General features: G+C 50.8%; 1 protein-coding gene across 1 annotated transcript in view; it reads right to left on the bottom strand.

The window, feature by feature from the left end:
• The window catches only part of Ndrg1 (N-myc downstream regulated 1), a 42,399-nt gene extending 30,130 nt beyond the window's left edge, over positions 1-12,269 (bottom strand). The window contains exons 1-3 of the mRNA XM_021183153.3: positions 12,115-12,269; positions 1,691-1,771; positions 539-574 (exon numbers count right to left, since the gene is read on the bottom strand). Of these exons, the coding sequence (XP_021038812.1) occupies positions 539-574; positions 1,691-1,753 (99 nt within the window). The 5' untranslated portion in view covers positions 1,754-1,771; positions 12,115-12,269. The remainder of the gene's footprint in view (positions 1-538; positions 575-1,690; positions 1,772-12,114) is intronic.
• Positions 12,270-14,219: the final 1,950 nt, after the last annotated feature.

The following is a 14,219-nucleotide window of genomic DNA, read 5'->3' as shown; positions in this document are numbered from 1 at the left end:
TGGAGGTCTAAGTGAGCATGCCTGCAGCCCTCCAGAGTACTCAGGCTTGGGGATGAAGGCACAGGACACTGGAGAGTGCAGGGTTTCTCCACTCTTTATAACTGGCTCTTAGACAAAGCTGGGAAACACATCCTGGCTGGTCCTCCATCTGGCTCTGAGGGGGCTGGATACTCCAACCTTATGCCTAGAACCCCAGTTTCAGATTTCCTGACACGCCAAGATTACTATGTGTCCACATCACAGGATCCCCAGATCCACTGGACATCTGTTATTTCCCATACACATCCCAGCTCTCCAGGGCCACATGGCAATCTGTCTGTCTGCCCTGTTGGGGGCTGGTCAATTCTTGACTCCCTGGGTAGAACTCAAAGTAGCTTCTTCCAGGAGAAGCTGCAAAGTGTCAGTATAGGCTGAGGCCACTCCCTGATCTCTGCTGACTCCACATTTATAAAAGCCATCTACTTCATGCCAGTGGAAAGAAGAAAGGAAGGGAAAAGGTAGACTGGAGGATAAAAAGGAGATCACATTTTCTACTTGCCTGAACATCGAACTCTTGCAGGAGACCAGTGATGCTCTGTGGAGAGATGAAAGCCATGGTTACACGGTTACTATCTTTGGTTAGAGACAAACATCAATCAATACTCATGGTCTTTACCATTGCCTGAATCTAAACTCTGCTCAGTGGGTGTCCCTTTGTCCTTGCAAAGAGAGACTGTCTGTTTTATCTCAGGGAACAGCAGCCCAGTAGAAAATTGGTCTATCTGCTAGATTCTTTTCCAAGGACACTTGGCCAAAAGAGATCTGAAGACAGAAGCAGGGCACAAGCTTGGGTGACAGAGTTCTGGAGGTGGCTAGGTAGTCCATATACCATGCGTGTGTGCTACTCCTGACTCTAATGGAACTGTGTCTCTTCTGCTCTTGTAATTTTCTCGTGGCTGCTAATGCTTGCATTCTGGATTAAAATCCAGTCTTTTGTGGAGAGAAGAGGGCAATGGAAACCTCAATGCCTTTTCCTCAAGCTACATCAGCCCAAACAGTTTTCATCTTTAACAATTTTCTGGGACAAGCAAAAGGTCCAGGAAGGCAGGAAAGGGTGCCTTGACTCCAAGGAAGCCAGGGTAGTGTGATTCAGGGAGGACCTGGACCTTCACTCTTCTAGTCAGCATCTGTTTTCTGCCCAACTCAGAGACTGAATCCAATAGAAAGCTGGGCCCCAGCCAGAGCCTCCAGCACAGAGGATGGATCAGCAGTGCCAAATGCCCAAGAGGCCAGGAAAACAAAGAAGGGTACAGAGAAACACAGGGACTGGAACGCTGTAAACCAATCCTAACAGATGGCCCGTTACAGGGGTTGTGACGGGCAATAGACAAGAAGAGCAAGAGTCACTAAGTGCAGATAGAAATAGAGGGGACCAATACGTGCTCTCTCTCTCTCTCTCTCTCTCTCTCTCTCTCTCTCTCTCTCTCTCTCTGTGTGTGTCTGTGTGTGTGTGTGTATGTGTGTGTCTGTGTCTGTGTCTGTGTGTGTGTGTGTGTGTGCACTTCATACATAGCTTATATGCTATGCTCTTGTTCACATGCATGCATGCTATATACAAATGAAGGCATGCTCAAGAGTGTCCATGCCAATATGTGACCAAGTGTGCCCACTAGGAGCATATGATAGTGTCACCTAAAGCAGCTCTACTTACCTCCCCTTTTTCCACCAAAGGCTTCACCTCAGCGAGGTCCACGTCATGTAGCTCTCGGGACATTTCCGTGCTATCACACACCTACCAGGGGAAAAAGGCCAGGAGGTTAGCACTTCCCAGTGAGATAACTTTCCTGGAAAAAAAGCTAATACAGAAATGAAACAAATAAGAAGGCCAGGCCTCTCCTCTGTCCCCAGCTTTTCCCACCCACACCCACGGCCATTCGTGGACTACAAGGAAGCCCTCGTTCCCCTGAAACTGGTTCACGGTTACAGCTACAACAAAGCAGATGGATGGAGACCCAAAAGCAGGTTCACACCTAGTCCAGACCCACCAAGCCCACTCGGATGCTTCTTGGTGCACTCTAGAAGGAGATCCCTCTGCTGATGCCAGATGTCCCCAGATTAACAATCAAAGGGACCAAAAGGCCCCTGGGTGCCACCATGTACAGGTGCAATATGTACCTCTGAGCAAGACTCTGAGCTGCCTGACCACAGTGGAGAGAACAGGACAGGAACAAACCAATGCTAAAGGTTTGACAGACATGGAACATTCAGCAGGATGTGGGAAAATGACCCTCTAGCAAATGGTACTTTCTGAGCCAAACCCCAAAAGGGCAAGCAAGGGTGGCAACAGGGATCTCTTTAGTTGGCACTAGGACACATACCCCATAAGGCCAATAGATAAGGGCTACAGAAATGAACAGGTGCAGAGCTCGGAAGAGCTGGGAATTGTGGCCTAAAGGGCTCCCAGGGAAAGGAGAGGGCAGGAGGCAATGCCTATAGATCTGGGAGATAAACACACATTCTTCCGGATCCATAGTCCAGCTGAAAAAGTAAATGCCCATAGATAAGAGTGGGGCCTAAGGAATGCCAGAGAACAGAAGTGTCACAGGTGGCACACAGAGGTCAGAGTGGGTGGAGAATGCCAAGAGATGGGCCCAGGATATAGCCTCTGACTACCTACAAGGAAAATATGAGTTATAACTCCAGGTATTCAAGGCTTTATAGATACTGCAACAATGGGAGCTAAAGTCTCAAGACTTCCTGAAAGCCAGTTGCCCAAACTCACAGGAGCCCTGTGACCCTCATCTGCAGGTCAGCCTGCAAGAGCAGGTCTCTGAAATACACATATTCATGCCAATATACGGCATGCAGTGGGTAGACAGGGTGTGCTGGTCTGGGGCCCCAGCATGACTCTCCCCAGTAGATGACCATCTCACAAGAATGTCTTTATGTAGCCTTTCGGGTCTGAGATCCAGAACATTTGAAAAACAAAGTCAGTTTTATATCTGTGAACATTCCTGGGCTGCCGCCAGCTCGGAGGCAGCAGGCATGAAAAGCTATGCTCCAAGAGTCTTGCTAATTCAGCATGTTGATAGTCCCGAGACCTTAGCCGTGGGACACCTCGCCTACGCAGCCTAGAGAGACCTTCCAGAAGCCCTGGCCTCTGGCACCACCACCTCTCATGCTGAGAGTGGAGAACTTCACATTTCACAGGGATGCTGAACAAACTCTGCCCAGCCAAGAACCCCGGGTAAAGTAGAGGTCTTCAACTTTCCCACAGTGTGGGTTCGGGCAAGCCCTCTTCAACCCTTGCCTGTGAGCCATCCCCTTCAGGTAGTCCCCTTGCCTTGTGCCTCTACAATTTCTACCTCTAGCATGGTCACTAACTCACAGAGCAAATGCCCTGCAAAACTCTCGTGCTTTTACAAAAACACATAACACATTGTAGACCAGCTAAGTTTGGTCAGTTCTCCTCAGCTTCTAGGAACCAACACTTCATTGGAACATGATGCCAGCCCCCACCTCAATTCCCTCACTGAATTATCCACCTTCCACCATGTCTCTCTCCCCCCAGTCACAGGATGAGAAAGGCTGAAAGATGATACGGTCTCCTGACACTTCAAGCACCTGCCAATCTGCTCGTTGGAGGCAAAGGGGTCCTCTTCTGACAGGCCTCCAGCCAACTCACAGCCTGATGGAAGACCAAAGGTAAATGGCACGGGCTATAATCTCCACTATGGTTGATTCCCAGATGCCATTCTGCGGTATTTCTAGACCATTTTGATTGTCATGAATGGAGTACTACCAGGGTACATCATGATAAGTAGAGAGGCCTAGGACACTACAGTGCACAGGACAGCCCCACAGCAATGACCTCCAGACCCACTCTGATAACGGTGTGGAAGCTGAGACACCCTTGTCTGGGTGAGGACTCAGAAGCTGGTGAGGGGAGACCACATCTCCCAGCAGACTGTGGGGTATTCTGAGGGTGCATCTGTTCGATCTAGGTCACTGTTTCTCAGTAACAAACACTTTGTATTACCCAGGACTACAGATACCTGGGCTATAACCAGCCACCTCTGCTCTGTGTTTTCACCAGCTGCTGGGGGACCCAGAGCATCACCCTTCTACATATACTCTCCTGACAGGATCAACTGGGGGCCAGTCCCTAATTGGCTTTGGCAGCCCAGCAAAGGCACCTTTCATATGCTTAGTTTTTTTCCATGTGCTTTTGTACAAAGATAATCGTATTGGGACATTCAGTGTAGAAAAACAGATAAAGTAGCAAAGCCAGGCATATCTTGGATACAGTCAGAGCTACAGGTATGGCCACTCTAAGGATCCTTGTCTTCCTCCCACCATACAAAACCCATTCTGCTTTGCACCTCCAAAGCCAGGAGCAAAGGTACCAGGGGCAGTGCCCAAGATCCATGATGTCATCTTGATTTCTTCCTGAAGGGACAATATTAAGCATCTCATGCAAGATCAGTAACAAAAGCAACTGGAGCGTTGAGAAGAATTTACTATGTAATGGGTCTGGGGGTAAAGCCATGACTGCATCCAGGACCTCAGTCTCAAGGCTTGTGTGTGGCTCTCAGGCTCCCCCTAACAGGACCTCCAGGAGCATGTAAAAAAGAAAGAGAGAAAGAAAGAAAGAAAGAGAGAGAGAGAGAGAGAGAGAGAGAGAGAGAGAGAGAGAGAGAGAAAGAAAGAAAGAAAGAAAGAAAGAAAGAAAGAAAGAAAGAAAGAAAGAAAGAAAGAAAGAAAGAAAGAAAGAAAGAAAGAAAAACCTGACTTACCAGTGTGCTTCAGTACTGACATTCAGGCCCTTACACATTCTATGATGCTAGGAAATATCCCCGGCCCTGGACAACCACACCCTCAAGCTGTGACAACTACAAATGCCCGCTGACACTGCCAAATGTCCCCGGGATGCAAAATGAAACCTGTCTGAGACTGCTTGAGCTTAGCGGTCCCTAGTATGAAAAAAGCATCCAGAAAATGTCTGTTAAATAACAATTCTTTCATCCAGTACACATTCACATCCACACACTCTTGCCCCAAGTCTAATGGCTTCCGCTCACATGGCCAGCTGCAGGGATTACAGGAGGGCAGATCTCCTCCCAGTGAAAGTCTCCCACAAAGGTGGAGCCCCAGGTCATACCACCAGCTGGCAGCCTGGCTGCTATGGCTTCTTCCTGTCCCACCTGCCTGCTCCAGGAATTCAAAGAAAATTCAAAGAGGAGTGAAGGCCACCTGGTGCTATGAGCAGATTCTAGTATTACCGTCAGCTTCAGCTCCACCTCCGTGTGCGCATCTGTGTGTGCTTGGTGCCCAGGCTCCCAGCAAGCCGAAGGTTAAACTGAACAACTCAAAGGACCTGCAAACAGCTATTTAATGAACCAGTGTCCCTTCCTTCCTGTGGTGCTGGGGAGTCCCTGGGGCACTGTGAGGACACAGCCTGTGCTTTACACATTGCTCGTCCCTGAGTCCCAGAGTGGCCCAGTGGGGAAGAGGATGTGTAAAAACTGCTCAGCAAATGCTGAACAGTCCTCCAGCCCACAGTGTGGCACCATGAGGTCCCTCTAACACCAGTGATGCTGGATTGTGAGTGACAAGGGTCAGGAAGCCTAGGCAAGCACATCTTGGTCATCAAGGAACAAGAATTCAAGGGCCCCTGGCCAAGTCAAGTTAACATGTGCTGGGAACAGGGAGAAATGTAGCCCTGGGCCTCAAAGGGCAATAGGTTGAGTGTCCCACAGCAACCTAAGGCCATGTGAGAATCATTAGCCAGTCTGTGAGGGTAGTGAGGACAGAATCTGGAAATCTCAAGAAGCCTCAGAAAGGTGATTGAACCTGGCTTGGGAGTTCGCAGCATGGGAATCAGGTCACTTTCTTGCCTCATGACTCGAAGTCATAACCCCTATGAGCCTCCCTGTGTTCACTTGCAAAGAATGTGTGTTTGTCCTTCGGATTCCCGACAAACTAGGTAGACATGGGGACCCAGGTAGGAAGGCACAGCTCTGAGACCAAAGTGCCCTATGCATAGTGCTCAGCTCTGGCCCAATGACCCCGCTTCACTTCCTTCCTCTTGAGTCTCAGACTCCTCTGTGCTTACCCTGGGCTCCCTAGTTCTGTCATTCCCCAGAGCTGAAGCTGCTCTGTGGAACCTACCCCTTTGCTTGCCCTCTTAGCCAAGCTCTCCTGGGCCCCTAGAATTCCCGTGCGGTGAAACAAAAGAGAAATCCAGCAAAGATGCATTCATGAACTGCTCTGGGACTTCCAGGACCCGGTGTCCCAGGAAGAGCATCCATGGGGACTGGACACCACAGTAAATGCCGTAAGTCACTTCCATGACCCCACACTGATTTCTGTGCTCAAAGAAGTCCTAGGCAGAGGCATTGCCAACTTCATAGGAAGGGATAGGGAGCCCAGTAAATATCCCTTACATGACTTCCCAAAGGTTCCTTGTCTCCATCCTCTGGCCTAGAGAAAGATGGCCAGCCACCTCACTCCATTGATGGAGGCAAACAACAGGTTCCAGGAGTCCTTTAGAGAAACAGAGAAAGGAAAACCAGAGAGGACCACAGCTGGCTCAGCACTGACTGTTATGTCAGCAGCTGGCCCAGATTCTGCCCTCCAGGTAGTAGTCACAGAAGCATGGGCATTTTTAGTAGCTTGTCCCTTACAGTGCACTGAGGGTCAATGTGTGCTACCAGTGGTAGCATAGCAACCCTTTAAAATTGCAACCCCAGGGAGGTCTGGAGAGCAGTATCACTTCTGTGTGAACCCAGGAAAACTACCTTGGGACAAGCCCAGGTTCCCCTACATGCCTGTGGGGACATTCCTAAGTCAGTTCAAAAAGACTCTGAAGTCACTCTGTGAAGCACTTATCCAGCTCCCTTGGTGTTTTCTGAACTTTTGAAAGTGAAGATTCTGGGAAGGGCAAGGCCCTGGGCTGATTTTCTTATGTAATGCATCTCACAAAGAGCCCTGCGGACAGGCTGGATCCGAGAAAACTCTACACTTAGGGGGAGTGTAGAGTGGGATGTAAAATCTCAGAGATATTAAAAGACCAAAAGGCAGTACAATCATCCTCCTTAGAGATTTCCAAATAGGGGTTCCTCCAGGAGCCTCGGGACTCCATAGAATACTCAGCATTGATTTTGCTCCACAATGGAAAAATGGGACAAAGGTCACAAGGAGAAAGCCACCTGACATCAGGTAACTAAAGCTGCATTGTCACCCCCAGCATCTGTGGGGACTGAGCTTTTGGGTTTTAGATTGAGCCATGTGTGTGTGTGTGTGTGTGTGTGGGCATATAGGACTCTATCACTGAACTATGTTCCCCACCATCTTTCTATATTTTTTCTTCTGAAACAGTCTCAGTTTGCTCAGGCTGGCCTTGAACTTGCCATCCTCCTGCCTCGACATCTCAAGCAGCTGAGACTACAGGGCTGCACTACCTGCCCCTGCTGAAAGGGGAATTTGTGTATTTAATCAGAGTCCCCTGAGCTCTGAGCAGTGAGGTAGGCAGAGTAGAGGGCTGCCTAGAATGTAACAGCAGGAAGCGGAAGTGCCAGGAATATGCCTACACTGACTGATCTTCCCGTAGTGCTCGTTGGTGTTTTGGCACCAGAGGTCTGGCAGTTAGTGGTTTGGCACTGTCTGAAGGATAAGCCAGTAACTGGAAATCCAAAGAAGGACATTGGTCGCACTAGAGGAATTATTCTGTGAATCCGTGGGATGGGTTTGAGCTACGCTGGCGAGGCTGAGACAATTTATTGACATCATAGAAACAGTTTTAGCCTAGGACGGAAATGGATCTTCATACAGAGTCCTTTGTCCCCAAGATCAGACTGCATGCTGGCCACCCTAATCAAATCCTTCCCCCAAAATGGCTCTGTCTCCTCCACACTTCAGAACAGCCTCTCCAGTCATTCCTGTACAGATGGGCTGGTTTGTCGCCCTCATTAGTGTCCTTTGGGCAGACAAGGATAGAGCACTCACTAAGTGCCAGGCCCCGGGAGGGGGCATGGGAAAGCAGACAGATGACAGGACAGCATGATCTCACAGGACAAATGAGAATGGGAAGGCACTCAGCCCAGCTACCAGCCACGGAGAAGCCATGGAAGAGTCTAGAAGGGCCGAGGCTGGCTAGCTGAGAAAGGTTCAGTCATCTGTCTCTTGAGAAGCCCTATCAGATCAGTATTTGGAGAGGTCTGTTGAGGATGGAAACCAGTGATGATGGAGGCTGGACTGCACCCTGCCTCTCTAGGCAGAAGACTACAAAGTGAAGATTTAAAGGTTTCTTCAGATAGAAGGAAAGGGAGAAGCTATACTAGATGAACTGCAAGCCTCCAGGTTCATACGCCTTTCTTTCTACCTCCTTGGGTAGGGAAGAGCTAGTTAGACCTATAGTTCGAGAGGCAGAGCTTGAGAAAGCAGAGGTAGCCAGCGGGCATGGAGATCTACTAAATAGAGAGGACAGTAAGAAACTCTTGGTTCAAAGAGCCTGTTTGTGGGCCTGATTTTGTAAGCATGTTCTTATTCTGAGGTGCCAAGGCGGACTTCCTCGCATTCTCCTTAAGTGCCTGAACTCTCCTCTACAACACCCACCTTAGAGAATTCAGCTCCATGCCAACATCCAAACGTGACCCTCCACCTCTGCAGTCAGCTTCCTGCTGGCCACGGTGTCACATCCTGCTCTTGTACAACTCCCCTTCCAACAAAACAACTAGAGGCCACGTTTAGCAGCTCCATCTCCCATGGAGAGAAAAAGCAAGTGAGAAGGGCTAGCCTAGGGTCAGATGTGACCAAGAAGGTCCACAGCCTGCAGTGAGTCCACCAGATTGACCACCCATCCCAAAGCTGGGTCCGGAAGCGGCAAGGTTAGGGTTAGAAGTGGCTAAGGGTGAAGCCATTTGGTCCAGATCCATTAACCTGATTCTAGACTGGTGCCCCGCCTGTTTTTCTAGCCTGAGAATTAAGACCGTCTCCTACCTCCATTGTATGAGGCAATATGATAGACTGCGTAGCGATCTGAGTAGGCAAGAGCTATGTACTAAGCAGCTATAAACTTCTAGACCTAGTGGGTGAAGGAGGCATAGCAGGTATGCCCTCCTCCTCTCTAGTTGTTATGTGAAGCTTCCACACAGTGCTCCTCATGCGCTGACCACTAGCCTCACTTCATGTGGATTAGCCAAAGCAAGCTCTACACACCCAGATGAGATTGTTTGTGTTATTCTACCTTTATAGAAGAGGGAAACTAAGGTCCAAAGCCCACGACTATCGCTGCATGTTTCATTCTGCTTCCCTGCTTTCTTCAAACACCTGGATATATTGTTATGCTAGAACACAAAAGTTTTGACGGCTGACTCAAAAGGTTCTGTCTGTCTGGTTCTCCCACTTATAGTTTCACATAAGCTTTTGGTTTTCTCATCCACCTCAATAGAGATGATACAGCCCAGGCAGCATTCCTGTGGAGATGGAAGGTGGCAAAAGGATCCTCTGGATGCTCTCTCACTCCTGTCCCAGATTCTCTTCCTATCCTATACTCGCTCTGCTCTGGCTACACCCCCAGTGCTAGTCATTACGTTGGCTTGCCTCAGAAGATACAGGACCTTTGAGGCACGCCTTAGATGACTCCTCTGGATCTAGGTCATAAGGGAAGTACTGCAGCTTTGGGACATCAGAAAAACACATTGCCTTCTTTCTGTCCCCTGCTGGGGTTAGTTCAAGCCACCAGGGGTCAATGCACCCAGGGACCCCAGCACTGTTGGGCAGGGGGGAGGTAACTAACTCAAAAAAATACCAGGTAGAGGGACTGTTACCCTTGTCTCTTTCTCACTGAACTGACTTTGCTTCCACTTCAACACATGATTTAAACACTTTCAAAACAAACAAACAATAAAAAACAAACGAACACGTAAACTCTGCCTCTCCCTCCTACTGGCCTCACCCGAAACTTAGTAAGAAGGTGAGCTCCTAGTCACATTCTGTAGCATTCAGGCAAAACTCAAGTTCAGTCCTAACCAAGAGACTTCTGAGAAGGGACTCTGAACAGAGCTCTGACTCTGGCTGACCTCAACCACAGCCCTCTCCATCTCTGATCTCAGTTCTCATCTCTAAAGTGGCAAAAGACAGGAAAGGATGTGTATGAGTTGGGATTTCCTTTTCAAATAGCCCAACCAGTAGTTAGCAATTTCTGGTTTGCTTTCACCAAGAGAAAGCTTACGAGGAGAGGAGACTCTACAATGGACCCAGGAACTAAGCGATACCTCCTCCAGTCATAGGATGGTATCAGATGCCTACCCGGGTCAGGGCAGAAAGCAGAGCTGTCCCAATGATTTTTAATAATGTCAGAGCTCTTCCTATGGGCCAAGCTACTGTCCTTGGTGTGGCTGAAAAAGTCCTCCTTCCCCAGGTTCCTGGTAATGGTCAAGGGGAGACCAAGCACCACCAAGCTAAGAAGGCCCAGGTGGGATTAGCTCCCTGACAGCATCTACTGTAGAGTCTCACCTCTTGGAGCTTTTCCAGCCCTTCCTGTAAAGCCTCCCTCACACCTTTCAGCTCCGACTTGGTACCCTTCTGGCCTGGGGCTGGTTGCGCCACACCCATAAAACAGTGGCCCCTCCCTGCCACTGTCCAGAAGTTGGCAAGTCCCTTGAAGATGGTTTTGGGGGGGGGGGGGTTTCCTCTGCTCCTAGCTTCCTCTCATTCACTTCACACATGTGAAATAGACAAATTGCTAGGATCTCTAACAGTAAGAAGCAACCTGAAAGATTTGCCTTGAAATCCATAGCGCCGTTCACTTTAGGTGGTGTAGGAGAACACTGAAGGGGGTAAGGGGTGGGGGGAGGGAACATTGGCTGTCCTGAATTTCCCATCTTCTTCAGGAGTTTCAAAGACTCAAATAAGCTGACCTGCCCAGGAAGTCTGTAAGGGAGAGCTGAAGGCTGTTCTAGGACACGGACCACTGGACTTCCCTCCCCCACCTGTCCTCCCACATTAAAGCCCAAGGGACAGTGCATGGGGGCCCGTGATGACTGCCAGCAAAGGCGACAGACAAGGGAAGACCGAAGGTGGCAGAGTAAGGAAGCCATCCACAAATCTTAGCTTCAGCTACTAATTTGACAGAGGCGGTGGTGACAGCATGTTTCCCCGGAGCCTGCAGCATTCGGCACGCCCCTCCCGAATCTACCCTTCAGGCTGAATCAGAGACCGCGACGGGTCTCCCGGGAAAGGACGAGCGGTTCCAGCTGCTCTCCGGGCTGAAACAGCAGGGAGGACCGCCTGGGAGAAAGAAAGGGGGGGGGGAGGCGGAGGCGAAAATGACGACACTCAGAGCTCCAGCCAACTCTGGGGCTGCCAGATGCCCGCGCGACCCTGGAGGCACAAACCACCTCTCCCGCGCAGCCACAGAGCCAACACGGTGCTACCTAGAGGGCCGCACCCTTGCCTGGGCTCCTCTCGCCGCTGACACTCGCGGTGGCGCGTGCAGCACGCGCCGGGACACACCCCGGACTCTCCCCCAGCACACACACGTTCTCTCACACGCACAGCTTGGAAAGAGCACCGGGCTCTGCGACTGGATGGGAACCTAGGTTCAGATCACACTGGTTCGGGACCAGGCTCCAGAGTAGACACACCCTCGCCCCCGTCTCCACACTCCCCGCCAAGTCTGCCCACCCTTACTCATCCCCCGGATACATGCGCTACAGTCGCTCTTTTCCTAGTCACCCCATCACCCATTCACACCCCTTCACACGCGAGAGCACACACAAAGTGTCCCCTTGAGCCCAGTGGACAGAGGAGTCAGCTGTGGCTCAGGGTTTGACGCCAGGAAGTGCGACCCAGGTATTCCCAGGCTCTCCGCCCCAACTTCGACCCCTTAATCCCACTTCCCCAGTTAGAGAGAAAGCGAGACCCAACATGTCTTTTTGTGCCTTATAGTAATCGAAACCCGCTCCAGTGATGCCAGCTATCCCTCCAGCGCCGGTTCCACCGAAGACCACCAGTTGTGGTCTTCACAAGGGCCACAAAAGACGGGCGGGGTGTTCAGTAGCACCCCGAAGGGCAAGCTTTCCTGGGGGTCCTTGTCTTGCTCCAGAGGAAGAAGGCGTCCGGAGGGCTTACCTAATGAGCAAGCAAGCACGGAAAGGAGCCAACCACAAGGTTGGAGGTGCAGCGCCCCGCGGGAGGTGTAGAGAGAGACGAAGATGGGTGAGCAATCTGCCTGCAACGCGAGAGGGTCGCCTGGCAAGGTTTGTTTATGTCCGTGCGTGCGTAGGGCGAATTTATAGGCGCCGGGGCCCCGCCCCCAGGGCCTCGCCCCTCCCAGACCCTCTACTCCCAGCGCAGCAGGGGACGGGGACACACCCCTTTCTCCCGCCCGCCTCGCGTTGCACCCTGCCTGGGCTGGGCGGGGCGGGGCGGGCTGGAGCTGCCGCCTGTTGCGCAAGCCTTTGCAGGGGCGCGACCGGAGAGACTGCCCGGCCCTGCCTGCGGCTCCTCCCTGTGATCCCCTCTCGGGATCGCGGCGTGTGCAGCGAACGTGTGCCCACCGAGTGGTAGCGTGGTGTGCCCGTGCGCGCTCGTGCGCGCGTGCATACGGACTCCCTTGTGTCTCTCTGCGCGACCACTTGGCCCCCCTATAGCCTTTGAGTTTCCTAAGCCTCTGCCCGCGCCACGCCCTTCTGGGCGGCACCCCCAACTTCCTCCGGGTCTCCACGCAGTCACTCCCAAGCCCCATTTACAGCCTAGACGGCAGACTTTCTCTCCAGGCTCCTTTCACATTGCTTAGCTCCCTTTATTCTTGCTGATCTTGGCGCCCCACAACTCCCTTCCTACTCTGAGCTGCTGTTTCCCCGCTGCTCCAGCCCGCTGTGTCAGCTATAAGCACTCTACAGACTGCAGTTTGTGGTCCCCAGAACGTGCATAGAATTTGCTTTCCAACCTTGGATCTTCCTTCTGTCATGATATTCTAAAACCTTGGCCTGCTTGCCTGTTACCTCTCAGCCTTGACCTACACCTGAGCCTCTCCAGGGAGCTTTTCTTAAGCAAGTGGATACCCTGGTTACACCCCAGAGCAGCTTAGTTAGAATCTGGGAGTGTGCCCCAACACTGGGGCTTTGAAAAAATCTCCTCAAAGGGTGCAGCAAGATGGCACACCTGGTAAAGACATGTGGCCTGCAAAACCCCGGGGACCTAAATTCGATGCCCGGAAACCACAAAGTGGAAAGAAAGAACACAGTGCCATACATTTTCCTCAGACCCTCACTCCCCATCCCCACTAAATAAATAAATATTGCCCGGATTGGCTCAGATGTGAAACCACATTGAGAATCTCAGCACCCAGCACCAAGAAAACATCATGTTATAGAGAGATTGAGTCACACTAAGGCCCAGTCCAGTCATTGTTTCAACGCCACCTGCTCAACCCTTATGACTCAAGTGGCCTTCCCCTCCCCCCTCCTACTAAACTTCAAGGCTCAGTACCTTTACCTTGCAGTGTGCCTCTAGATAACCTGACCCTCATTCTCTTGCTCTATGGATATCTAGGGAGCCACTTTAAGAGCCTGGTCTATGCTAAGGAGCTGGGGAAGAAGGAAGTAAAAAAAGGGAAAGCTCTTTCTTTGGGGGACATAGCAAAATGGAGCCCCAAGATTTCTGTTTCCCAAGACATCTATACAAGATCGCTAAGCTGAGCTTACCAGATCTATAGTAGTCCTGAGCACCTACTATGTTCAATAACAGCTGGACTCTAGGACCATGAGAGTGAGTACTGGCATGTTTGCAAGTCATCCTGTTTTTGCTTAACAACACAGACTAAGCAGTCTGTTACCCCATTAATAACCATTTTCCCAGAATCTTCCCTGTTTTGTCTTCCAACAAACATTTATTGAGTACCTATGGTTTACTACTTGTCAAAGAGTGTGTCAGAATTGCCAACTTTCCCAACAAATGTAGCCTCAGTATGGACTGGGGAGAGTGGGGGGCTTGGGGGAAGGGGCTTCTTTGCCAGGAGAAGTGTGAGGAAGTCTTTCTTCAGGACAGGGCCTGTAGAACAGCTCAGATCTGCAGCTGAAGCCCCGAGTATGTTGCTTATGGGATCTGGGTCTATGTTCGGGAAGCCAGACCTTCTAGGTAACCAGAAGCACTGAATTCTCCACTGCTGGACGAGTCGGACCACTGTAACTCCACCCCTATTTCCAGCCCTCGGGAGGCTATAACAGGAGGAT

Source organism: Mus caroli, unplaced genomic scaffold (genome assembly GCF_978045245.1).
Source record: "Mus caroli unplaced genomic scaffold, Mus_caroli_1 scaffold_16, whole genome shotgun sequence".
NCBI lineage: Eukaryota > Metazoa > Chordata > Mammalia > Rodentia > Muridae > Mus > Mus caroli.
This window is presented reverse-complemented; position numbering and strand designations above follow the sequence as displayed.